The 27,757-nt window shown below is 45.2% G+C and overlaps 1 protein-coding gene across 1 annotated transcript in view; it reads right to left on the reverse strand.

Moving 5' to 3' along the window:
• Positions 1 to 1,413: 1,413 nt before the first annotated feature.
• The window catches only part of pdia5 (protein disulfide isomerase family A, member 5), a 45,561-nt gene continuing 19,217 nt past the window's right edge, over positions 1,414 to 27,757 (reverse strand). The window contains exons 7-17 of the mRNA XM_076264022.1: positions 26,752 to 26,812; positions 25,803 to 25,870; positions 24,137 to 24,228; positions 22,061 to 22,132; positions 19,908 to 20,044; positions 16,366 to 16,436; positions 14,077 to 14,240; positions 11,580 to 11,710; positions 9,035 to 9,105; positions 4,841 to 4,975; positions 1,414 to 3,749 (exon numbers count right to left, since the gene is read on the reverse strand). Coding sequence (XP_076120137.1) covers positions 3,669 to 3,749; positions 4,841 to 4,975; positions 9,035 to 9,105; positions 11,580 to 11,710; positions 14,077 to 14,240; positions 16,366 to 16,436; positions 19,908 to 20,044; positions 22,061 to 22,132; positions 24,137 to 24,228; positions 25,803 to 25,870; positions 26,752 to 26,812 — 1,083 coding nt within the window. The 3' untranslated portion in view covers positions 1,414 to 3,668. The remainder of the gene's footprint in view (positions 3,750 to 4,840; positions 4,976 to 9,034; positions 9,106 to 11,579; positions 11,711 to 14,076; positions 14,241 to 16,365; positions 16,437 to 19,907; positions 20,045 to 22,060; positions 22,133 to 24,136; positions 24,229 to 25,802; positions 25,871 to 26,751; positions 26,813 to 27,757) is intronic.

The raw sequence follows: 27,757 nt of genomic DNA on the forward strand, positions 1-27,757 counted from the left end.
TTTGATGTCTTGGAAAACTTGTATAGTTTTAAGCCAGAAAGGCAGAAGGTGTGGTGTGGAAGTCTCTGGATTATTTCAACTTCAAAGCTTCACAGAATCACGTGAGGTCATGTCAGAGAGAGACAGTCCTCCTAAGGTGACGGACACACACAAACCATGGTTGCCCTGAGACACGAAACCCAATTACCGAACAGAGCCCGACGGATTCATGTTCAAAATGCAGAACTGAATAAAACCTGCACAGCCGTTCCTTCTCCCAGCCTGATTTGTATGCCTGCCCTCCTTGTCATCCCTTCCTTGCAGAGCTGGAGCAGCATGCAGTCAACCATGGGAGAAATTGTCCAGCACCTGCAATATTCTCCTTTGGGTGTAATTTTGATGGAGTAGGGACACAAGCACTCTCTCCCTGGCATTAATCACCCATGCACCCAAGCAGTCATCTACTTCACACTGCCACTAGCAAGTAAAAAAAAAAGAAAGATAAATAAGAATTCATCTCATGCAGTGCTGTGGTGTGTTCAGAATAGTTCACATCCTCTTCTCCTTAAGGAAACACTGAAAGCGTTGAGCCTTGACTTCAGTGGTCTTGTCACTCTCTAGGTGATTCCGGAGAGTTCTGTCAGGCATTCAGTTACGTGATGACAAGTTCAGCCCTGGGAAATTGTTTCAAACTGTCAATCCTCCGTTCAAACAACTTCTTTCAATAACTGGACTGGCGTCAGTTTAGCTCGCCACTGTCCCAGAGCTCCTGTGTCTCTTATGTGGGTTGGTGTATGGAGTCATATAACCACCAGCTGAAGTGGATTGAAAATGTATGGATGTCAGTCAAAAGCAAGACTACTCTCAAAGACAAACCAAGCTGGTTTTCAGTCTACTTGCCATCGGAAAGGAAGAATTGAGTTCACAGACAGATAGTAGGTGGACATCTGTTCAGACACTTCAAACTAATTTGCATTAAATATTGTTCAGTGGTGAGGAAGTGAAAATAAAATCACTATGGGCAAAATCAATTTGCTAATTTAACAGCAAGGGCAAGACCTTCAGAACAAACATTGAGGAGTCGGGAGGCTCAATGTTCCCACATGCCACTTGATAGCTATAGCAACAAGAACTTTGCTTGTTGATAAGACTTTGCCTGCTATTTAAATTACGGCACTGAGAGTACATGATTAAGAACACTTTGTACTCTGGCCAGGAGTAAAGGAAAAGTGTTCATACACCATTATACATACTGTAGCGCTTCAATCCAAGACGCTCAGTTATTACTTTTAATACAAGTACGAACAAGTCTGGGAGCTCAATTCCCAGACTACACGCAGTAGAAAAAGAAAATGGTCTTCATGTTCATATTTCTCCTCCCGATTTCTAAATGTGTATTTGTGTGCATAGAAAAGACAAAACGGCAAACAGATGTTGGAAATGTATGTTTTCTTTATTTTACTTAAGGTGGTCATTTCTAGGGGCAGATCTGCACACATGGCTGGGAATGGAAATCAAACAAAGGCGACACAGACTTCTTGGAATTAGTGTGGCATCCCCCTGATATGGAGATCTTTGGGATAAAACAGACGGGCTTCCGCTTTGGAGCCTGTGGTCCTGCTTCTGAAAGACTCCCAATATCCCAACACCATACTGTATCAAAGGGCTCGTCTCTCCTGCTGTGGTTACAGGCTCTCCTTCCTTGTGCTGGTCTCGTAATCAGTTATAAGCTTCAAAAAACCAGTAACCATCGCTAGAGGACAATGCAGTGACAACAAATGCCACACTAACAACACGTAAACCCTGAATCAGCACAGAAACACATCTCATCTAATAACAGTGTATGAGGACAGCACATGGTTTGCCATTGAAAGATGGATTTTTCTTTTTCTCTCTCTCTCTTTTGTTAATCATAGACCCAGAACAATATACATCAGCTTTCCTGCTTTCCTTGGCTCTTACTGTTTTATTTAATACTTTCTGCACTGCCGCAACTCAGGAATGTAAACCATACCCCCTCTATCTACACATTTTGTTCTCTCCGCTGTAAGACAAATGTAAACAACTATTTCATTTCGGCAACTAGGGCTCTGCAACATCCAGCTGGAATGCAAATCACGCTGCTCGCCTGCTCCCTTTCTTAATTGTGTTTGGTGATCCCTGAGAATCTTATTCATAATGAAACCAAACTCCTGAAAAATACAAAAGAAAAGTTCAGCTACAGATATGGTCTTTAAAATATGTATAATGTCTGAACACTAGGAACACTTCCAGCAGGCTGCCATTTTGAGTCACTACCACCACATCACGGCTGGGAGACATACCTTCTCAACCCGCACCCACATGGGCATGCTAGGATGCACAGACACTTCACAAGCTCAAACATCTTTCACAACAGGCGAAGACAGGGAGGAGGGGTGGGGGGGGGGGTAACAGCAGAGAGCACATCATGGGGGTTAAACTAGTCCTACAGACACAACCACCAGGATGTGTTGAACTTGATGGCCTGGTAAAACGAGACAAGAATGTTCCTTGATTGTCTGCCCTACGGTGGTCCCAACCAACTGAGCTTCAGTAGATCTCAGCGAGTCCGAGTGCACAGATGTCCAGCAGCAAAGGGAGCAGGGTGCAGCTCCTTGCAATGGACATGGGAGTCTAAAGCATCCAGCTGCTGGAGGGAAAAGCACTACAAGCCTTGGCTTTTGATGTGCACCTACTGTACATGTACACAAAACATGGCTGTGGTATTTACTGGCTTTACATACAATGGTAAAAGTTGATCACAAGCAGTGTTGATAAGGACTTTATAAACACAAGAGTTCTGTCAATTCACCAGGATAGAGAACACATATTGCAGGATCTCTTCCACCCTGAACAGGAAATGGATATGAATTTGGCATCGCAATTGCCCACTCACTTTTTGGCATTAAGTTACATCATGACCTAATTTTTGTTTTTCCATAGCTAACAAAATATAATGAGGAATATGATGGCTCCAGCATAAAAACACACCTAGTCAATAGGTCTGATCTTTGAAATGATTTGGACTGATTTCGTTCAGTGATCACCGCACATTTTGTTTAGCTTAAACATTCATTAAGGCCACAGATTTTAGCTACAAGTTCTTTTCGTCATACTTTTTTCCTGTTTTGTATTTCTAATCGACACCTAATATGATATTTCAGTATAAAAATATTTGATAACGGACATGTATATTTGTATTGTTCTTCAGAGGAAGGGGGGGACAGTGATGAGGAGTCCTGATGAAGGATCACTGTGGGCGTTATGTGGCAAAGCAACATGGCCAATCCCCTCATCAAAGATGGCCACCCACAGCTTAAAGCCTTTGGGCCTGGAGATGGCTATTGCATAGATAAAAGATGTAGGTTTGATATTTGCAGTCACAGTATTTGGGAATACTTGTTTCTCTTTCATGATCACATCAAAATGCTTCATAAATCAAACAACAAAATAAAACAAAAGAAAAAAAAAACATGTCCAAAGTGGTGTGATGGTTTGACACTGGTATTACAAAGGTAAGGGCACCGTTGTATACAAAAATAGCCTTTTTTTCAGCTGAGATTTTTCAAGTCTCTGATGTCAGTGCTGAGGTGGGGAGCTCCTGCCCAGGTCACAGTGCAATGGCAGGCTTGCCCCTCCCCAACCCCCCGATTGGGCCACAACCACTCTTAAAGCTCCTCCTTCCGCTTGCCAACCTTCTCTTGGTCCCGCCCCCTCAAGCTGCGCATGAAGCCAATGAAGCCAGCCTCCTACAATCACAACGAAGAGTCAGTATCAACAAATAAACACAGACGGCATCAACATGGACATTAAGTATCCTTGGTATTATCGAGTCTTTCATTTCTCCAATTTTGTGCAAAGATTCTAGCGCGCTACATTGAAGATAGATTCCTGATTAGAATCAAAGATGAAAGAGCAGCATGCTCTAGAATGGTTGCCAAGAACTGTAATCAGTAATTGGAATAGTATTTATTTATCAAAATTGGGATATGCCTCAAATCATTTATCAAAATCGGGATATGCCTCATAACCGGGATACTGATATAGTCCAGCTATAGACTCACAGCAACAAGTGCTTAAAGGTTTCAGAATTACACAACTACACATGGATGTTGCCAATAGATAAATAAGTCGTCTGAGGGCAGAGTAAGTATATTTTAGGTGATTCAAGATTGAACCTGGTAAAATAAACAGTGAGAAAATGTTACCACTTACTGTAGATACTGTTAGGTATGGCATTTGAAAAATACTACACCATTTTAACTGCAACAGCATTGGTGAGTTATTCATTATCAGGCGCTTACACAGAGGGAGGAAATCTGTATTAAAGCTTCATTTTAATTTGTGGGTATGAGTTTCACTGCTGAAGGCTGGCTGGCCTCACTAAGTGCAATTGTCTTTCAACACCTTTTGAATAACCTGTATTGATTTGGCCACCTGGGTAATGGCTTGCCAAAATACTGTGCTCTAGTGCAATTATGTGTTGGCACCGGGCCTTACAGCAACTCTGTGTTTGTAACCAGAATCATCTTTCCTGTTCCCACAGTATGCCTTTTAGACACGTTTGCAGAATGCCATCTGAGTCAAGACAGAGGTAAGACATAAACTTGAGGAACACAAAAGAAAGATCAAAGACTGCTTTGATTTTGGGGATATAGTTCTGGTCATAAAACACCTCCCCCGTCTATCCTAACTGTTTATTTTATTTGTAAAGGACGGGGTAAAAGATAGTTTAACTTTACAGTAGAACATCTGCATCTAATAACACAGCAACATTAACAGGAGAATGTGTCCTTTTGTCACATTTAAGAAACAAAATGGCTCATTGCCAGAAACTTACCCCTCTGTCTCCATTATATTTCTCATGAAATTTGCCATAGTTGTAGTAGTTGAAAGTTGGGTAACCCTCCACACTTTCCTGCTTGCACAACTCATGATTTTGTCCTTTGGTGCAGTCCACCGCAGCGTAGGCAATCTGAAAGATGGCAAATATAACAACGGTCACTCACCGCCATTAGCATTTAACAGCAGTACCATTATGCCACACATACCTTGCGCATTAGTGTTGTGGCAGCACCACAACAACAGTAATCATAAACAACTGAAATGCTTGGAAGTATGGCTGTCTTTGCACAAAAATGCACTTTTGCATTTGAAAGAAAACACCAATTCAGGAGGAGATTCAAGTCTTCGCCCCCAATGGGACATTGTGCTCCCTTCTCACAACGCTGTTTGTTTACAGCTAAGGGGGATGATTTAGCCTGGCCAACAGTAGCAGGCATGTTCACCAATCACAGCCAGTGATGTGCAACAACAATAATATTGATCACGTCACACTGTCCCTCATCGTACTCATCCGGTAAGGTCAAGAGAGACAATGGCGAAACCTCATAGAGCTTAATATTGGTCACCCAGCGAATGAAAGTGGCTCGTTTGCATTAGCCCACGCTTTTCCGTGGGAAATGAGCTGAGGCAGAAATAGCTTCAAAAATGAAGACGTATATCTTGGTGTATATCTTAGCGCTAAAGCAAAATAGGGCAACTGCAAGCCAGCACTTTTCTGTGAATGCCTGCACTACTGAGGCTTGTTCTGTGCATTTTACTAAACTGGACTGGAAACAGTATGCGCCCAGGCTGTAGCCAAGTTTAACAACACAGCTGCTTTGGCAGTGACAGAGCTCTTTCGTGCTATACATTTCCTTTCCCCAAATTTAGCCAACCATCATTTTCACTTGGGAGGGAAAAAAGAAAAGAAAAAAAGTGACTAATACATTTCCATCAGGCTACGCCATTAAGACTGGGGGAAGGAAAGAGACAGAGAAAATAGGGGAGAACAATCACTCTGTGAGCGAAGGATCGCAATGAAAGAGATTTACGCCGAGGCACTAGCGGTGAGGCAGTTAACGAAACTTTCATAAATGAGCCGTAAACAGCACTTGACAAACAACACGTTCCACTCTTGGGTTCTGAATGCAGCCTGTTGCAAGGTCACCATCTCACTTGATCTATAATGCCTTCGTCAACCGTGCAAGAGTAGATATCCATCAGGCAAGGATGGATGCTGAGACGGCTACTGTAAAAGCAAGCCATTAGAAGGCTAATTTATTCCTTTAGTGCAAAGATTCTATGAGGTCAAACCAATTTTTGTCATGCTCTCTAGTGGAGTCACAATGCTGGTCATTTGTTGGATTAAAAATCTTTATGGTTGGGGCATTACTATAACCTAATCCAAACATAGGAACAATTCTAGAGCTTAGGGCATTGGGAAATTCACTCCAATGCCAGCTAAACAACTTGTTCCCTCCAAGTAAACAATAATTGTGCCCCAAGGGTATTCATTTGTACTGTTTGTTTGTATTCAATGACTTATCTTTCTGTACTTTAGCACCAGACTAAAGAGTTACATGCAACAAAAAGATTAGAAAGGGGGATGCGACCGTTATTTGCTAAATGAGAACAGCATTCGATTATGAGCCACCTTATGCAACATGCGTGAATCAATGCCCCATGGAGACTCTAACATTAGGCCTGAGGAGTTCGGCCGCAGGAGATGTATCTGCTGTTCAGGCACTGGACGTTTTCTCCTCTGGACGTTTTCTTCGAAGCCACTGATAAGCCCACCCACGAAGGCAGAGGATCCATAAAAGCTCACAGTGAGCCGATCAATCTGAACAGTGCCACATTGACATGAGGAAAATGACCTGAAAGCACACCATTTTTTTTCCCCCTTCCTCAAACACTGTGGCTACTGGGCCTATTGATCGCACTTGAAATGGTGGAAGTCCTCCTAACATCAAATTGATCGAGCCTGCCCTGTTGCCCAAACGTCCCAACATTTAAGAGTGAAAGCCCTGCGGCTGCTGGAGAAGATGGCTCTCTGGAAGGACACTTGTGTTAAGACATTACCGTAGGGTGTAACATGGGGACAAATAGAAGTGTTATCAAGTATCAGAAGTACTAATTTACACCTTTAACAAGGAGAGTGCTTTGTCACAAGCACAGGTAATTACGCTGGCAAAATATGCAGGCAATTACACTAGGGTTCTCATTACAAGACAGGATTGCTGAGGAAATTAAAGCTATTCCAGACGGCCTTTCCTTTGTACTTGTGGATATTCAGCTCGATCGGTGGAAGAAAAACAACTCATTGACTTCACTTTATACTTTAGCAACCAACTTCTTTTTTATCGCATGCGGAAAAAGCCGCTATACTAATTGGGCATCTTCAAAGCTTGTTTTTCTCGTTGTGTTATGTTTGCCTTTGGTAAACAAGAACTCTCAACTGGAGAGGACCACAGTTCATCACTGGGGGCCCTGGCTTGCCCAGAGAGAGGGAGAGGGAGAGGGAGAGAGAGAGAGAAAGAGCGAACAGGGTGAGATGCCCATCACTCTCTTACAGACCCAGCTACACTGCCAGAGCAAAAACAAGCATGGCACAGTTATGCTGGCTCAGGACAGCAACAAAGGAAGATAAAGAGTGTGGATGATGCTCCAAGCCCTGGCAGCAGAGGAAGTGAGATGGAGAACACAAAGAGAACGAAAGGGAGCCACCACTGGGAGAGAGAGAAAGAGAGAGAGAGAGAAATAGAGAGAGAGAAATGAACTGATTGATATAAGTGTAGACAGATAGATAGAAATGCTTAGATGCTGGCGCAGTGGCAGCCAAACGTCCATCAGAGAGGTCAGTCCAGAGACTGGCCAAACTGGGGAGTGGTGTGCATAAGATGAGGGCTGAGAGAAGTGTTCCCAGTCCAACACTGTCCGATCCAATGTAATCTAATGTAATCTAATCCAATGTAATCTAATGTAATCTAATCTAATCTAATCTAACCTGGTCCGGTCTCTGCCCCACTCAGCTGTGCTCCGCACCACTCCACCCCAGCGCCAGCAGATGGAGCTTTCTCCGCACGGCAGTGGTCCTTCCAACACCACTCAGCCAATGTGACGTGAGGAGAGCGGGTCCCACTCAAAACAACACATTCTGCTTTTCATTAAATCACTCAGAAAAGCAGGATGGAGAGAGAGAGAGAGCGAGAGAGAGAGAGAGAGAGAGAGCGAGCGAGAGAGAGAGAGAGAGAGAGAGAGAGAGAGAGAGAGAGAGAGAGAGAGAGAGAGAGCGAGAGAGAAAGAGCGAGAGAAAGACCTCGTTGGGATAAAGGGCGTTGTCTGAACAAACAAGTACATGTGATGGGGGTGGGGAGGGGTGGGGATGAAGCCTGCTTTGCCTCTCAACTGTGCCTTTGGCTAAAGTGGATTTCAACATTCTAGGGGCCTGAATAATGATAATGCGTGAGGCCAGGACTTAAGAGGCACTGGAAGATTAAAGCTGAGTGACGCTATGCATGATGCATTTCAGCCATTTGCAAAAACAATCCAACATCGCAGCTAAACCCAGGCCAATAATAAATGTCTGGAGAGACATGAACTCCAGGTCTCCGCAGCAGAGGGATGGAAGTTTCCAGAAGTTATTTGAAGCCAGGAGGGGGGGGGGGGGGGGGGGGTATGGGGGAGGAAAAGGGAGTGAAAGAGTGAAATTTCACAAGATGAGTACTGGAACACATAAAATACCCTTATACCTATTCCACCTCCCCGGAGACGGAGACACCGAACGTGATGCTGAAGATGATGATGATGATGGATGATGGGAATGGAGGGAGAGGTGAAGATGAAGGGAGGGAGTCTGGCAGGAACGGGAGCTGAGGCACAAGGGCTGTTTGCAGCTCAGTGGGGTGTGTGAAGGTGCGCGCGCACACACACACACACACACACACACACACACACACACACACACGCACACACACGCACACACACACACACACACACACACACACACACACACACACACACACACACACGCACGGACACACGCACACACACACGCACACACACACGTACACGCGCACACACACGCGCACACACACACACACACACACGCGCACGGACACACACACGCACACACACACGCACGCACACACACACACACAGGCCCTTTGATTCACGACAGAGGGCTCCCCTTAACAGGCTTGAGTCTCACCTTGCGGTCCTCTTTGAAGAGATCGGCGGCCATGGAGAAGTGGGGGACAGCGTTCTTGCAGTGCGGGCACCCTGGGGGAAACCAAAGCAAAGGCCAGTCACTTCCTTTTCTCTCCCTCACCAAATGTCCTTAAACAAACCACACAGGACAGAAGTGCGGCCCGCTGCTCTGCGGCTGCACAGATCGACATCCGTCCAGTTCATTACACAGGGAAAGCAGAGTCTCATCAAAGCTACAGGAGAGTGAGAACACTGAGAAGTCTGATAACATCTACATGTAGGATCCTATAGGAACACACACAGATGAACACACACACAGATGAACACACACACAGACAGACAGACAGACAGACAGAGTACACAGGTAAACACACACACACACACACACACACACACACACAGATGAACACACACACACAGACAGACAGACAGACAGACACACAGAGTACACAGGTAAACACACACACACACACACACACACACGGCCACCCTGGTCTGTCCTTATTGGAATTTCCCCCCATTAGTGGGGGCTCTCTTCAGCTTTACTGTGAGTAATAAATCCCTTTATTGCTCTCATAGATAAAAAACCTCCCGGGTGCTTTCCTCAGGCCATCTGTATCTGTCATCTGCACACTGAGCCTACTGCTCAGGTGGGCTGCTCACACACACACACACACACACACACCTCAACCGATGGCTCGCTAATGTTTCAGATCATGTCACAAGCCTCGTTAATCTGACAGATGTGCTATATTCCTGAGGAAGGCTCATCATATGACCACATGACTCATACATATCTGTGAGGATGACTTCTTGACATTTGATTAGTGGAATTGAAAGTACACACAATCTCAGCCTTTAGCATAGGAATGGACAATGAGTCAGGGGATTGGCACTTCAGTAAAATATCCATATCTAAAGCTGTAAGCTATACATTTATCTCCTACACACGGTCTGCAGCTAACATGAGGAATAAGAACAGCAGCTGTGATGACCCTACAGCCCAGTCCACCCTGCTCTCTGTTACTGCAGAGCTGCTGGTAGATTTAATGACCACAGGACTCGAGGAAACAACCAGGACACAAAGCACTTAACGAAAACATGAAGGAGCCAAAAGGTTGTGTATGGTCATGACACACATGAGCGCACACACACACACACACACATACACACACACACACAATCACACACACAAACACACACACACACAAACACACACACACACAAACACACACACACAGTATAGGTCTGTTCCTGTGATCATGACATGTCACAGAGAGCTATTTGTAGTCTTTATTGGTCTATACAATTAACACACTTCCAGTGGAAATGCCAGCCGCATCTAAAACCTCAGTCCAATTGATTGGCTTTGTTGACCGCCACAGCAGCTAAAACCAGGGAACGCAAGCCAGTGCTTTAAATAATGCCACCGGCCGAGCAGCAGTTTGTTATCGCATCATGTAAAAGGTGTAATAGCCTCTACACTATACAGAGAGACAGAGACTGTTGGGAGCAGGTCGCCGATACGCCCGACACACCAATCACAAGCCGAGACTCGGCCACTCATCGCTGGAGATGGCACAGCAGTCATTATGCCCTCCATGCAGTCGTATTACACTCCATTTTCTAAAAAAGCCTGACCTGCTTTATGCTATTAGCTCACCATCACGAGTGAGCCTCTCGTCTGTTGCCATGACGAAGCAGGGGGCAGGTGCGCTAATAACGGGGCTCCAACAGGTGTAAACAGAAAAAAAAAGAGCAATCATCACCATTTTGTGTGATTGCACTAAAAGGCCCGAATGAGCATTTAAAACAAAGCTACAATGGCAGAAACAACAGACCAATTAGTGCGTTCCACACATAAAGATAAAAGGAAACATGCTGCTCGGCACAGAGGGTGGGATGCATGGAGCCAACAGAGACTTCCTATTCAGTCACGATTAGCATATTGTCTAATGGCATTAGGGTATTAACGTGACACTGGCTCGATCACAGAAATCCCCCAAATACGGAAATGTTACACGGAGCACAAGATGACTTTGAGACCAGGAATGAAAACAATAAGATCTGACTCGATTTTTTATTTATTATCATTTCCTTCGCCATCCTCCCGGAGTTTTGTCTGGAGGTGTGCTTTTGGAGGAGACGCGTGCTGACTGCACTGCACTGCTCTGCACCACGCCGCGCACTGCTGGGGCTTTGACGTTACCATCAAACACAGACTGCGGGAATTTTCTGCTGTGGCGCACACACACCCTCACATCAAGTATCAATTGACTGTAAGAAACGTTGCTGGGTTGCTGGGATGAGGAGGGACTGGTTGGTTTGTGTCCCTTTTAGACTTACTCCCCGTTTTCATGTTAGTAATACCTTCCAACAGTGCTGTGTGAGATAAGTGAGATATACAATATCCCCCCCCCCCCCCCCAAAAAACCCTTCTGCAGTCCTCCAGCCCATGGATAAGACTGGGCAGACTACCACTGACGATTCCCCACAAAAAAAAAAAACCCAAGACTGACAGAACTGTATTTTCAAGCAGGACTCACAAGGGGCATAGAACATGACTAGGGCGTGCTTCTTCTTCTTCAGCGCCTCCCTGAAGTCCTCGGCTCCCAGGTGGCTGACGCTGGACGGCCTGTCCTCCCAAGACTGCTCCGGAGGCGGAGGGGCCTGGGGACTAGATGGAGACAAGAGGTAAGACAGGAGAATATCCACCAGAATGACCGATTATAGAGAATAACAATACAGGCTGAAATAACAATGGGCCACTCTATTGTACATTCGTACATCTTGTCTGCTGGGAGAAACCACTAGACTGACACATAGTGGTTTATAAAAGCAAGTTTGTAAGAATGGAGAACAACAGAAAGATTGAGCCTTCAACCCCACAGGCCAAAATAGAAGTGGATCACTCCACTGGTCATACGAACGTCATAACAACAATGGTTCACTCGACTGTACATCCATGTATCATGTCTGCCTGAGAGGAAGCACTGGACACACACACACACACACACCTACACACACACGTTTATATGACCCTGTGGCAGGGTAAAGTGGGACCTGCAATTGGACAAGAATGGACTCACCTGGAGATTGGCTTGCTTTTACCCCTTTCCCCAACCCTGCCACTGTAAGCAAACAGGGTTTACCTCCCTCTGCTGGGTGGTCAATCAGACCACAGAGGCTGGCTGCCAGAGAGGTCAGTTGAAGTTGTGCTTGGTTAAGCATGTTCAAAATGAAATTTCAGACATGCCAGAGAAGGGTCACATCTGAGAAAACCATATAGATCCTGTAGGCTTACTGTCGCACATGGCATCTTCTCCACACTGTAATGCACATCTATACAACCTATCTATTACTTTGACCAGTGTACGGATACTTTGCATTGCAAATGGATGTGAACCCTTAAATATCCACAAGGAAAATATCCCTGTTATGGTTCTAATTTTTAAAGATATAGAAGCATATTTACTGAGGGTCTCTACTTTGAGGGTCTATCTAACATGTTAATCAGACTAGATGATCAGATCATGACCAATGAAACCCCAGTTGAAATTTGCTATTGATTTTTTTGAGAGGATTGCTTCTATTGGCATATAGACTATTCCTGAATATGCTCTTGTAAACTTGCATAAACTGCATTAGACACTCTTAAAACAAGCCCCCAGGGGTGTTTAAGTTTTTCCACTGTATTTAATCGCAAGTGACTAATGTAACGTAAACACCTCTCAAATAATTAGCCTTTGCAAATAGTTTTTTTTTTTTTTTTAAGTTGTCGCCTGATCATCACCTGCATCTATCCAGAGTAAACACCACTCATTCAGGGACCATGATGATTGCACTGGCTGGCCAGCTAAACAGAAGAAGACCATTCCTGATTTGTTGTTTAGCTGGTCGCGTTTAACAAGTTTAAAAAGCCTTAAAGGTTTAGACATAGATTAGAAAATTGCAGACTGAGCACCCTTCGTAAGTATGGCCCCTAGTCTCTAAGGATCAGCAGAGCAGTCAAGTGTAAGAACCATTTTTCTGAGAGGCTTTTGTATGGTCTTCACGACTAACAACTCTTGACAGTAGCTCAGATGCACACGACCTCTAGCTGGATGACTTGAGACGTGAGAGCTCGAGTCTCTGCTAAATCCAGGTGAAACCATGAGTGGCCTCTTCAAATAACTCCAAAAACCTCTTCAGACATGCACACCTGACCCTGAAAACAAACAAACTGCGCCAGGTTACAGCCTCGTCGTCATGGCCGGCTATTTATAGAGCGCCGTCGCGGCATCATATCGCATCCTCATGGCGGAGGACACCACGGAGAAGACGACGCGCTTCACCTGCCAGTGACCTCTGCTCCCCATCCCCACCCGAGACACATCGCCTAGATGGATTGCCAAGGGCACGGAGGTCAGACACTATTTATCTGGGCCACTTGAAAGAGGTAGTAGCTGCGAAAATAGAAAGCGTGATGCAGTAAGCATTTATCCCTCATCTGATACTAATGAGCGCAACGTGGGTAAAAGCAATTCTCACAAACATGAACTCTGCATCAACTCAGTTTCTCCTCATCTGGGTGTTAATAACCGTAATCTGGAATAATCCTCTTGTCATATTTTGACGACTGGATCATAAAATCCCAGATGAGGCGTGCTTGCCTCACGATGCTCGCTACATGCTGTTCACTTCGATCGCAGTGGCGAGGACAGAAAGCAGGAACGAGAGAGAGAGAGAGAGAGAGAGAGAGAAAAATCTTGAAGTGATTTTCTAAACATGCCAAGAAATGAGTCAACATTTCCTGTGCTGTAAAAGTCTTCCAGATATCCAGAGTCCATAAGTCATATGTCATCGGCCGTGACATGGGGCTTATAAACACTAAACATGGTCGATGTGTTTAAGTGATATGAGTGAGAGAGTGCGTGAGAAAGAGAGAAAGAAAATGACAGAGAGAGAGAGAGAGAGAGAGAGAGAGAGAGGGATGGGCATGGTACAGAGAGAGTGAGAGAAAGAAAAAAAAGAGAGACAAACAAACGTCAAGAGCCATCTCACTTCTGCAGCCACTCGATGATCTTGTCCTTGGTGCGGAGCTGGGGCAGGGTGTACTTGTCCTCTCCTTTCTCAAAGTACTTGACCGTGGGGAAGCCGGAGATCTTGAAGCGCTCGCCCACCGACTTGTGGATGGTGGTGTCCAGGGCAGCCAGCACACCGGGGCTCTGAGACAACAAATAAACAAACACACAAAGTAAGAAATAAACAACTGAAACCACACTGAGCAGGAGACAGCAGCATCCACTGAGCTAAACTTGCATTTTACACATGAATAAACACATGAAGACTAGGGAACATTTGTTTTTCTATGGGAACAGAAGTAGAGAAAGTACATTAATGAGCCTAAAAAAAAACAGGATTACAGAAGGTTCCTCAGATCCATTACATAACAGACATACCATAGAATCCTATGTAATGACAGACAAGGAAAGAAAATCACTTCAATGACCTGATGAAAAGGCTAAAGTCTTGCGGTTAGCTCAACGCTCCTAACTGCTGCACTTGACAGTAGACTCCAAATTTGGAGATACTTAATTTTAGATTACTTGATTGTGATCCATGACTTTTGCCCTCTTGTAAAGAAAAACAAATCTTGTTGGAAAGAAAAGAGAATTACAAGGCTCTCGAGTAAAACTACTATGACCTTGTAAGGCAACTTCCAACAGTAAACAGATTCATATTACTATCAAAAAGAAACCTTATTCCAAAAGTTTCAACTGTAGCATTTCTGTATGTCCAAAATAGCCCCCAGGTTCAATTACACAGCCTATTAATAGTTAGTGTGTTGTCTCCGAGCTTGTTATTCATGATTGCATGCTAATTGCCGTAAAGAAATGAACTGCCGCGTCAGTGAGAATGGCTGGGCTCAGGCCAAGGCGGCCAGAGGTAGCTGGCGCAGATGAGGTGTGTAATATTTAAAGGCCTGTGGCTCACTCTCTCTCTGACAGCTGTCTGCAGGAGGCAGATAATGAACCCACACTCAATTAAAGGTAGAAGCAAAAACTAGAGCGCTTCAAAGTGCTGAACACTGGATTTTTAATAGCCTCAGCTGGAGGTAAGATTTCCGTCATCTCACGCCTGACTCATTATGTGTGTGCAGCAATGCCTGGTACAGGAAAAGTGGTTTTTAGTCAGAATGATAACTTTGTGCTCAAAAGAGTTTTTCATTCATGCTGAGCTACAAACAAGCACTCAGTAACAATATTTACGTGCGTCTTTGTTAAAAAAAAAAAAAAATCCAATCTCCCTCAAAACAAACAAGAAACTGTGAATTGGACACAGTTTACTACGACAATGCATTGCGCTTTCATTCCAGCGTGCCTCGGCACACACGCAGAGGAGTGGATTCGGAGGAACGAAAACAAATGACATCAGTCTGCAGGGACATTAAGACCTGGCTGCACTGATTAACACGAAAACTTGCGTATCCCCCCCCCCCCCCCGAACCAAAACGGCCGCTCCCACACACAGGCACACAGCCATCCATCCTCCCTCCTCTGGAGTGTGAGTGGTAGGCCAGAAGCAGGCTGGGTGCCGAGGGGGAGAGCGAGAGCTCTGGGGATGAGCTAACCACTACTGCGGTGACGAGGGCCCTGGCAGCCGCTACAAACGCTGCCACTGGAGTATTACCTAAAGCTGCCGCCACGCCCCGAGCTAATCAAAAACAGGACACGCAACATGACAAAGGGGGGCCTGCTGCAAAGGTCGTCCTCTTGCTGCCTCGGTTATAGCTTAACTGCAGCCTTTATCGCCTTTGAGCTCTCTCTCTCTCTCTCTCTCTCTCCCTCTCCTTCTTTCTGAAGTGACTGGTGGGGGTCCCAGTCACCTCCACAGAGATTGGCACCCCTTGATAGGGATGAGTGGAGAGCAAAGGGATTATAAAATCAATAAGAGCCTGCACAAGGGCACACTGTAATTCTCCGGTGTGCAAAATACATTTGATTTCATTACTGCTAAAGAAAAGCTGAGGCATTCACGGGAGCATGAGTTATGACATAATCAAGTGCTCTCATAAAGAGAATGTGACCTCCTGAAGTAATCCAGGTTTTTTGGGACGGCACAAGTCATCATCGTATCCCGGGTAGGCTGAAACTAGAAATGTAAATGCTTGGGACTGTTTCTGCAACATTTTGCAGATAATGACATCATTTTAGACATTTTAAAACATGCTTACGAAGCAGAGCGGATCTGAAGCTTTTTTTTGTAGGTCAGTGCTGATTTTACAGTCTGAAAGAGGAGTGGTGCTCATAAATGCACGTCGGCGAAGAGCTGAAAGGAAAGGCCACTCACGTCTGGGTCTTTATTGAGGAATTCGGCGGCCTCATCATACTCCGGCTTCATCTTCTTACAGTGGCCACACCCTGAGCAGCAAAAATCAAACAAATGCATGGGGTTATATAAGTGGACACACACACACATACTCTTGCTCACACACACACACAGACACGCACACAGACACACACACACACACACACACAGACACACACACACACACACACACCCGCTTACAGGTCATTAAAAGGACTTTTCCGTCATTCAATGTCATAACCGTCCACTTCACGCCAAAACAACATGGCGAGATTTACACCAGCACATCAACTCTCTAGCAATAATAAGACACACATCGATAAATTCAAATAAGACCCAACACACCCACTGCTCTTACAGCAATTTCATCATCCTAAAATGTCCGTACTTACCGTAATAATCCCTCAGAGCATCAGGAGTGACTCACCCTCTCTCAGACACGGATGAAAGCATGTCTCTTCCGTGAGTGAACTAACAGCACATGTGCGTACATCGGGGCATAGCGAAAAACAGGACCAGGGGAGTTCCCTTCTCCACCCCACCCCCCTCTTACACCTCTTTTCCCCCTCAAACTCACATTGGCAGGGAGGCCAGCAGTAAGAGTCATGGCTGCACACGACCAAATGTCCAAATGTGTTCATGAAACATTACACATATTTGATTACACAATGTGGAGTGGAGAGGCCCTCTTTTCATAAAGCCTGTTCTTATTATCTCGGATGGATTCTTGTGGTCATTTCCCTGGGATTTTCTCCCAAATAGAGTTCAACGCTTTATGGATCGATGATGATTACTGGACGGCACTGGACCCCAAGGGACCAAGAGCTGAGGAGATGTGTTGGAAATGCTTAGTGCTTGTAGTCTTAGAAAGTGTCAGACAGAGTAGTGCAACTAAACCCAAGAGATGTGTCAGAAAGAGAGTGTGAGTGTGTGTGCCTAGGTGGGTGTGTAGGCTGGCATAGACAAGGACAGTGTCCTTAAATTACATGTGTCATTTGTGTGTGTGTGTGTGTGTGTGTGTGTGTGTGTGTGTGTGTCCTCATGTGTCAAACTTCTACATGAAATAATAAGCTGCCAGAGATAGATGACACCCATCCATGCCCTCTGAGAAAATTAAGGGCTGCTGTTGAATTTTTAAGTTTTTCATTAAAAACAAAATAAATGCTTTCTTTAAGTGATGCTATTCAAAAATGTGACAGACAGCAACATCTATTAAAATGCTCTGAGCCCTTCATTTCAGTTCCTTCAATTTCTCTATCTTTCATCTATGAATAGCTATAGAGGCCATATCAGCCTCATTCCCTTTTTCTATCCTTAGACAACCCCATGTTGGACAGAAGTTTGGCAAGAACCAGACCAGCTGAAATGTCTGGTTTGACTGTCTAACATGTCTGGTTTGACTGTCAACACAGAAATATTGGAGGCATCTTAATGGTTTGTTTTCATAATAAAATCTATTCTTTCCAAATCTGCCAGATGCTAATACCTAACAGAACAGATGACAGCAGATGAAAATGTGAGTTTGATGAAGGAGACACAAATGTGCTTGTAAACAGTTCAGTTGAACCTCCATTGTGGATGGGTCTAGACAAAGTAATGAAAACCCTAACTGACCATCCAAAACACGGGGTCTGTACGAAACGGGAAAAAATGCTGCCTTTTAAGATACCTTCGTTTTGACGAATTTTGAAGGCAGCGTTGATGTATCCTTCATGCTGCCTTCAACGTCCAAAATTCTATTTAATTGTGAGCAACTATTTCTGCAGTCGAACGTTACGTTATTCTTCTTTCTGGTTTCCTGGCGTTCTGTGTTGCTATCTTGCTAGGCTGTCTGAAACAAAGTTCGTAGCCGTTACCATGATGCCTGCTACGGCAAGTGACTCGGTAGAGAGCTGAAGGCAGCGAGACAGCAGACAGCTGCCTTCTGTTTCATACAGATCCATGGAGATCACCCGACAACCTGGAATAAGTCAGTGGCTAAGGCTACCACTGGAAAGTTTGGAATCAGTCACAAGAGACTGCATTAAGACATTTTCCATCATTCGTCTTTCAATCAAATTGCAAAAGTAATAGAAAATAGTCAAGACATTGAGGAGTTCAGAAGTGAACATTTCATCTAGAAATTAGAATTCAGTGCTCGACCTTAAAGCTGTGTAAACATTTTGGAAACATTGTTCTAGCTGTTAAAATTGTTTAGGTGATCCAGAGAACTTCTAATGCTTCCTGAAACGCCTCTCGAATTGGATTGGCTGGATGGACAATTTCTGTGTCATACTCGGCTCTATTGGCCAATTGGATCCATTCCTTTTATTGCACTGTCTCAGATGTTCTTTCTCTCTCAGAGGGCCAGCATTCTTGTGTGACTTCCCTGGAGAAGAAGAGATTGGTGTTTTGCAGCTGCTGTTTCATAAAGCTACCACATGGCCCCTGAGCATTTGATTCTCTAAGTAGAGAGAAATAATCTTCTCTTCCAGCACAGTTGTGCACAAGTAACTCTCATTTCTCTCCTTCTGTCCTGCTTAGAACAAGCTTTAATAATTGCTTAAATATGACCTATTTCAGATCAATTAACAAGTATCTTAATTTTCTAAAAAAAAAAAAAAAAGTTTCTCAGTGATTCCAAACTGTGTCATCATGTTTCTCTAGCTTAATGCTTCTCTAGCACTGTTAGTTCACAAATGTTATCAACCCATTTCAGGCAGGTTCAGGATGGGAAATGCCTATATGTTTACACACCATAGCTCTTCTACTTCTACAGACACAACTCTGTATCTCACTTTCTAATGTTTCTGAGAATGATGCACTGATGTAATTCATTGCAAATATTATAAATGTATTCATGCCTAGCAATTATATCTGACGTGTACGTTCACATGTTGACAGTGATGTGCAACAAATAGCCAGTTTGTGCTGAATAGTAGGAAATGTTTTTTTTAGTTATAAGAAAAGTCAAATGTTTATGCACGTCTCCATAATTAGTTTCCACAATGGAAAAAAAACCCTCATAGAAAAGCATGGGGCTGCAACATAATTGAGGAGCGTAATGGGAATGGATTTAGTCGGCGGCTCTGCTGACTTCATAATCATCATCATCTACTGTATCATAATAATTATCCTTTGCAGAGATGACTTCTCATCTACTGAAATGATGATGGACCATGGCACACATACTGATACAGCCTCCACCGACAGCTCTGACTGATAATTGGCAAAGGTTGAGATCTCAGCTCAAAGGGGGGAGAGTTGATTTTGAACAGGCACTTAGTGGTCAGCTCAGAACAGTTTTGCTCATGCAGTGGACTCCTCATTCCTCTTGCCCCACTTCAGACAAACCCTCCCATAATGATGTTCCCTGATAACGAATCTAGAATACCCCCAGAACTTTTAACCCCTTAATGGATGGGTTGGCTGTAAACCGAATTGCCCCTCGGGGACTAATAAAGATATCTGAACTGAACTGAACTGAACTGAACCGAACTGGGCGAGATCTGTTTCCGTCAGCAGGTTCTACGGGGCGTACTCACATGGGGCGTAGAACATGATCAGGGCCGAGGGGTGCTCCTCCAGGAAGGTGTCAAAGGTGTCGTCGGTCAGATGAAAGACGGCCGAGTCCGACTCTGACCAAGGCACCTCTGGACTCTTAGGCTGGGGAGGCTGAGGACTACATGCAGCAGAAACCGAAAGAGTGGGGAGGAAAAAAAACAACACATTTTTGGATTACAGACATAAAAACAGATTTTCGTCAAAGCAGAATGGAACAGAATAAAATTGGATAGAATAGAATAAAATAGATCTCAAAAGAACAGAATTAGAGCAGAATAGTAATTTCACATACAGTTGTAATATGTAATAATCTTAGTTCCTTGTATTATGAGAAGCAGATACAGAGGTAAAGGACAGAGAAAGGTGCTTTGGTGCTACACTGAGTCTGACATAACAGGTGCATATTGCTAAGCAGCTGGAACATCTGACTGATCCGACCGCGCACCATCATTCACTCTACCCCTGGACAAATCCAAGGACAAGGCCCTAGACAGCTAAAGGCCCGTCTCCTCTGAACTGTGTTCTCTTGGGATCGGACACCACCACCGATAGTACAAAGATGACGGCCGAGAGCCAAACTCAAACCCACTCGCCCAGGAAAACAACAAGTGTTGACATTCCGTGCATCAACCATAATCCCATCTCTCCAAATTTGTTTCCGACTAACTCAATGGATTTCGCACAGCAGCACTATGTCTTCCTGGCATCCTCCAAAATCCACTAATTTTTTCATTTCCTTTTCACCCCCCCACTCGTTCTTTCTTACTCAGGGAGAGCCCAGGTGGGCAGGCAGCGGTGCTGTTCCATCTGGGGGACCTCAGTGAGCCTCTGGGGGTCGAGGGCTTCAGGAGCCAAGAGGCTGCAGCTGGCTGGGGCTGTCTAATGCACTCCACTCCCAAGGCTCCTCGTCAGCCTCACAAACCAGGTGTACCCCACTTACTGGTGCACCCCTGCCAAAGGTGTCTGTGTCTCTGTGTGTGTGTGTGTGTGTGTGTGTGTGTGTGTCTGTGTGTGTGTGTGTCTGTGTGTGTGCGTGTGTCTGTGTGTCTGTGTGTGTGTCTCTGTGTGTGTGTCTGTGTGTGGAGAAGGAACACTAAATGAAACAGCTGCGCTCTCAGGGTATTCTTCAGACCTGCCTGCCATCAGGCCTCTGAAGACACTTCCCTTCCCTCATCCGCACACACTAAAACTCTAACTAGAAATCAAGAGGCAGCAGCTGCTACAATTATACACACTTTGAAATTTCTCAACCCCTCCACAGTTTTTTAAAACCAAAAGGCATTTTTATGTGAAATCTGCACTTAAGTGGTGCTTGCCATAAAACATGCAGACAGCCTCAGTGATGATCACAGCTCAAAAGGAAAGAATCCCTCTCAAGCTTTACAGTTGGTTTTACACACAGGGGGAAGCTTTTAGAGTTGGCTGTGGCCCTCCCTGACAAAATGAGAATGCCTCCCAACGTATACAGTCAGAGATGCCTAGTATGTGACCTGTGGGTCACTGAAGCACACTGTTATTGTGAAAGCCATTTACCATAGACATAAACAACAACTAGCTCTTCTGGCTAAGAGGAGAGATATAAAGTGGCTTTGTCTGGGAGGGGAAGAGGAAGAGAAGGTGAGGACAGTCATGGGCGGATTATGAACTTTCAGGCCCCTGGGCCCAGATGTATTAAGGGCCCCCCACTCATTTTCGTATATGTGGGAGGGGGGTTTGGGGGTCCTCCCCCAGAATTTTTTTTATTTGTTTGATGTGATTTCCTGTATTCTGGTGCATTTTGGGGATGGCCAATACTAAATTCAATCAGATTCATAGCCTACATCCTGATGTGTTGATATTGAGGCAATGATTCCATGCAAAGGCTTGGGCTTCAGGGCCCCCTGACCCCTTGGGCCCCTGGGCCTGGGCCCGGTAGGGCCGTGCAGTAATCCATCCCTGAGGACAGTCGTATAAGAGTCGTGGAGTGTTGCGTTTATGAGAGAGAGAGAAGGAGAGAGAGAAAAAGAGAGAGGAGGAGAGAGAGAAAAAGAGAGAGAAGGAGAGAGAGAAAGAGAGAGAGGAGGAGAGAGAGAAAAAGAGAGAGAAGGAGAGAGAGAAAGAGAGGGGAGGATGCTAGAGAGCCGCCTTTACTCACTTCTTTAACCAGTCAGCAATGTCCTTGGCCGTGGCTCCGTAGTTTTCATAGTGATGCAGGAACTTCCCCTTCCTTTTGGAGAGAGGGAGAAACAAATGATGGCTCATGAAATCAGTGCTTGGTGCTCAGAGCAAGGCCTTCAGGGGGGTTTCAACAGAGATGTTCTCTTTGTGCTGTGTATGTTATTGGAGATTAATGATATGATTGGATTGTGAGTAGTATACCTACAAATATTTCTGCTCCAACAGAAAATTCATGCATAGTTTTATTCTATGATAAAGAGCAATCCAGGTACTCAAGGCAGGGTGAGGAGGAGGATGGATGGGCTTAAAAAGCTTTTATTATAATGGCTACATAAATTAAAAAGCCAATACTGTATGTTTTGACCAAACAACCTGGTCTTTTTCAGGGCTTAACGTTCAATGGCTTTTAAATGTTGCCATTATAACAAAAGGTTTTAAATGCATCCCTCTTTATCCTTACCCTGATTGGAGTGCCTGGATTGCCCTTTATCACGGAATACACCTTTTTCCCTTTTTCCAAGAGTATACTTTTGGATATACTCCTTATTGATAGAGCAACCAGTTGTCTGCATGAAAGTTTTTCCTGTGTTAGTTAGTTTCATGTGTTTGTTATGGAAATAACTAAGCGAGCACCTGGAGAGAAGCAAGGGATTTCTACCTTAGTTATTTCCATAAGACTAAGAGGCACAATGCAGAAGATATTGTTTTGACACTAGAAGAATTGGAGTGATATTGAGTTGGGGGACATGGCTGGTTCCTTATGCACCAACCCTGAAAAGTACTGTGAGGTAATTTGAGCAGCTTGCCACAAAATTACCACCACTGAAAACTATGGAAGGCCTTTAGGCAGTCCCTCACTATTTTACTGCTCAACACATTTAGGCATTTACAAGCCCCCTGCGAGATCCACATGTAAGTTGCTGGTCTGTCCTCATCTGCCCTGCTGAAAAAAGACTTTTAATAATCAGTCTCGGATCCTAGGCTGAAGTTTCTGCAAACATGGTCGAGGAGCTGGGCCATTTGTAACTGTCACTTATCAGAAGAAGGGAGAACAAAGCTCGAATGCCTGCATTGTTAAAAACAAAAGCGTGTTCTTGCGACAGCCCGTCAGCTTTCATTTCAACTGAGCTGTTAAAGACCCCTTCCTTCGGAATTTATTTCTGACTCCATTCTCTCTCTGACCTCTAAAATGTTTTGAAAGTCCAAGAAAAAAAAAAAAAAAAACTTGTGCTGTTTATGTACTCTGTTGTTTTTAGTTATTGTTCTCAGGCTCCGTCGCACCACTCTCAAGGCAAAGACGTACACAGTGCGAAACACGCTCAGCCGTAAACAACAAATAACTCGTTGCTCCTCTCGCAAGTGAAACACGACTGCCGAGGCTGAGGAGTTTGGAGCGGGGTGCTCATTGTGTTTATCTTCGATGGGGCTCATTACGGTAAGCGATGATGCCGGCGTGGTCGTTAGCCCGAGTCTACCCCCAGGGCCCTCGGGGCGCCGGAGTCTCAATGAGAGCAGATTCCGTTGGAGCCGCCCGCAGAAGGACACTGGGTAATTAGCGCCGCCGTAATTAAATGACAGTGAAACGAGAGAGAGAGAGCGTTTAACTGACAAATAGCAGATCATAAAGGCTGAAGGAAGACACGCCAAAAGTACAGCGCCGAGAGACGAGATGCGGGGAAAGTGGCGAACCAGACGAACACCCATGACAACGGCATAACACTTTGTGGCGTTTTATTTTCGAAGGATAATTTGGTGCAGTTTTGGGTGTTGGAAAAATGGAGAAACCCTGCAGTGAGCTTGTGCAGTATTCACAGAGCTTTCACCCATTTACAAAACTTAATGGATTTGGTATGCAATGATGAAATAATCCCTGAGAAAATTTACTTTTAGGCTGCCATAAAAAAAAATATGGATATTGTGATGTAACACTTCTTGTGTTAATGTGTTTATGATGTGAAATGTGTGTGTGTGTGTGTGTATGTATGTGTATGTGTGTGTGTGTGTGTGTGTGTGTGTAGAATGACTCATAGAGACTCATGAGATACACACTCACTCAAAGTAGCAGAAGGTTGGGTAGCCCTTGACGTTGTATTCCTGTTTGAGGCCGTCAAACTCGGCTGGGTGCACGTTCATCCCTGCGAGCACCTGGAGAGAAGCAAGGGATTTCAGTCCAAATCAACAACCCAACCGCGAGGCACGGGGGGCATAACAATGAAGATGAACGACTTTACTGGTGACAGGGCTCTTTAAAAATTCAACAAGGAAGAGTGGAACCTAACTATGTTAGGCAGGGAAAATGACATGAAATGAGGCTACATGCCATTTATTTTGTTTATGTTCCTGGGGTGGGGAAGGGGCTTCAACTTCGTAGTGAACAAAGTGAGTCAGGAATAATCGAATCAACCTAAAAAGCAACCCTGCTCTCAGACTTTTTTTTGCTGCTGTTAGATCCTTGAAATTCCAGAGCAGTTTGTGAGCGTAAAAAACACTCTGTAATTTTCGGCGAAACATTATGGAGTGTACTGTGCATATACTCCCAGTGTCAGCCGGCGCATCCTCCGATGCATCCGACAGCAACGTGAAAAATGTGCATCCAGCCCATGCTGACCACCGATTACCCATCCAAATCCATCACATTTTTGCAGCGCTATCAGGTTTTCGCACACACACGTGAAAGGCAGGAGAGAGAGAGAGGGGGGGGGTGGGGTGGGGTGGGGGGGGGGCTACACAGCAAATCTGCCAATGTTGCCTATACACAAACAACTGCATTCATTATGCAAATCTCCAAATGAGGGACTTATTTGCCAAGTGCCCGAAATGCAACTCTTAAAAGAAATAAATACTGCTTCAATTAGCTGAACAACTTCGGCTCTCCCCATTCTACGCACATTTGCTGGAGAAGGAGAGAGGGGGGGGGGGGGTGAAATCACTCAATTACTACTGTCAATGATGAAATCCAGCAGCCAACTGTTAGTCACAGATGAAATTGGGCACTCTTAAAAGAGACACCGTGGAAGGATTTAACATTGTGCAATCCATCACTGTTCCCTTTGATTCGCATGGCTCCCGAGGCGGTCTTCCTCGAATCGCATCTCGTTTGAAAACGAGCATCACGAGCATCTTTTATGGGTTTGGGTTTGTCTGGGTAGAGATTTGCTCGCATGCTTTCGCATAGTGGCAGTTACGCAAGCAATCATACCACAGAGAGACAATGGCAGAATGAGACGAGGAAGAGAGGAGACAAAAACAGTGGGGGAAATGGACATTGAGTGGACGTGGAGGGAGAGGAGGACACCGAGACATACACAGCCACATAATGCTGGAGAAGACAGCAGGAGTCCACATACACATCACAATTTATCTTGTAATTACTGGAAATATGGCCAAAAAGGAACACTGCAAAAAGCAGCGGGCTGGGCTGCTGCCCAGAGAATTACACACGGAGAGTGGGAGTCATACCTGCTCATTACATTAGCATGTCATTACCGTGTAATGCAGACAGATCACTGGCCTTGCGGTAGAGACAGAAGAAACCCCAGCGCACCAAAATGGTGTGTGTGTGTGTGTGTGTGTGTGTGTGTGTGTGTGTGTGTGTGTGTGTGTGTGTGTGTCTCACATGTCATACACAGAGAAAGTAGACTGTGCTGCCAGCTCAGAGTTGTGTGTCTGGGTGTGTTTGTGTGTGTTGTATCCCAGCTTTGAGTGGCCGCATCACTTACATATTTGCCCTTGGTCTCGGTGGCGGCCTGCTGGAAGATGGGCTGCATCCTCTTGCACACTCCACACCCTGCTCAGTAAGGACACACAGAAGAAAGGAGGAGGAATAAAGGAGTTAGAAGGAAGAAAAGGTAGGTTAGTCCAAACCCCCAGCACCGATGACACAGCCTGGATAACTCTGGCAGTGCGGCAGCAGTAACTTCCTCCTACACATCAGGAGCACTTGACTCAGGGCCATGACTCCGAACAGGGTCATGAAGTTTGACGTACGCCTGTGTCGGTCGTTAACCTGGGGCAGGCCGGCAGACTTCAGAGATAACAGGCAGGGTTTCGTCAGCACTACCACCACGCCACCAAGGGCTCTTTCATCACCCCACCCCGACAAAGAGAATTTTAATATCACCCCCGTCTGCACTCTACCAAACAAGACTTCCAAGAAGCAAAAGGCAGCAAGCTACAGGGCCCTATGGGAAGTCCTTAACCATTGATTTTTATTGAAGGGCTTGCCTTTTTTCCAGGAAATCATTGTGAAATTTTTAAAAGCAAGCTAAAAGGATGGAAATCTGCTTAAAGATTAATCGCCCGTGGGGGTCGGATTGTATTTGGCAGGTGCACTTGACCAATTTTCTCATTTTCTCGATGGCGCGTTATACTCGCTAGTGTCGCCCCTTTTTTAAGTTAAGCTGCTGGGGCCAGGGAAAACGTGGGGAGTGTTGAATGGGCGAAGCCCGCTCTGTTTTAGCCTAAGGGGCCTCCATAATGATGTTTATGTGTGATGGACACCTGCTGTGCTACAGGGGGAAAAATATGGGCTAAAGGTACGTAGCCACTGCATCAAGCGTGGGCCCAACTTCCATCTTACATCAAAATGGAGGAGCCAGAAGCCATTACCTTAATGAAGGCACAGGCTGCAGTCGGAAAAAAAAAACAGCTGACAGATCAGGCACTCACATGGGGCGTAGAACATCATGAGGATCGGCCTCTCTTCTTTCTTTAGAAGCTTCCGGAAGTCCTATGGGAGGGAAAAAAAGAGGCTTGTGAGTGAGACATTAGCTGAATAAACACTACCTCATTTTACACAACACACCGTGCAACGGTAGACACCATTTGCAGCAACTTTTTGTTCATTGGCAACTACAAGATTAGTAATAAATACACCAGTCGGCTAACTGAACATTCACTTCTCTTTCTGAGCATGCGACACATTGTATGAGGATATGATTGCAGCTCCAGTCCAGTGCACAACATGTGAAACATATGACTTGGGGAAAAAACACATTCTGCGCTGATAGTCAGGTCTGGGGGTTGGTTCTGTCGTTTGACTGGAGTGGATGAGGATGAGAAGAGTGTAAATGCTCCAAAAGCGAGCGCCGGCACTTCCTCCCTGTAGTTCTGAAATCACAGCAGGGCCGAGCTGCAGGGGGGGCCTCACGGCTGCCTGCATATATCGGGAACCTGATCGATTGTTTGCGTTTCCCTCACGCCATCGCTCGCCGCAGCCACACGCGTTGTGTCGTTCCGCGTCTGCCGGAGCGCGAGAGGATTAGGCCCACACCCAGAGGGGGGTGCTCCTCTCCTGCATTTTGTTTACTTTCTTGCCTCATTACCACCTCATTTGACTGTCAACACGACGCCGCGGCAAACTACGTCAATATCTGCGGCTCCGATGTGCAGAAAGCAGAACAGCACGTCTTCCCGACATTACTGTGAGCCGCATGCAGCTTTGCTGCGTCGGAGTGCGAGGCCTTACGGCAGGAGGGTGCGGTTAGTTTTAGATTGCTTTTGTTGACTTCGAACTTTGCATTCCTCTATCTCTTTGCCCGTCTCTCTTTTTTATCCCCACTGTTGATACACCGTTGGCAAAAGTCTTCCTGGAATGAGTTGGTCCTGATGGTCTGTAAACGTTGGAAGAAAACACCCAAGAGACAATCTTTTCCCCGACTTCCATGAAAGAACC

This window comes from Alosa pseudoharengus, unplaced genomic scaffold (assembly GCF_046254945.1).
Source record: "Alosa pseudoharengus isolate Yale_2024_CS ecotype anadromous, Long Island Sound unplaced genomic scaffold, YU_APseudo_1.1 YU_APseudo_1.1_scf_3, whole genome shotgun sequence".
NCBI lineage: Eukaryota > Metazoa > Chordata > Actinopteri > Clupeiformes > Clupeidae > Alosa > Alosa pseudoharengus.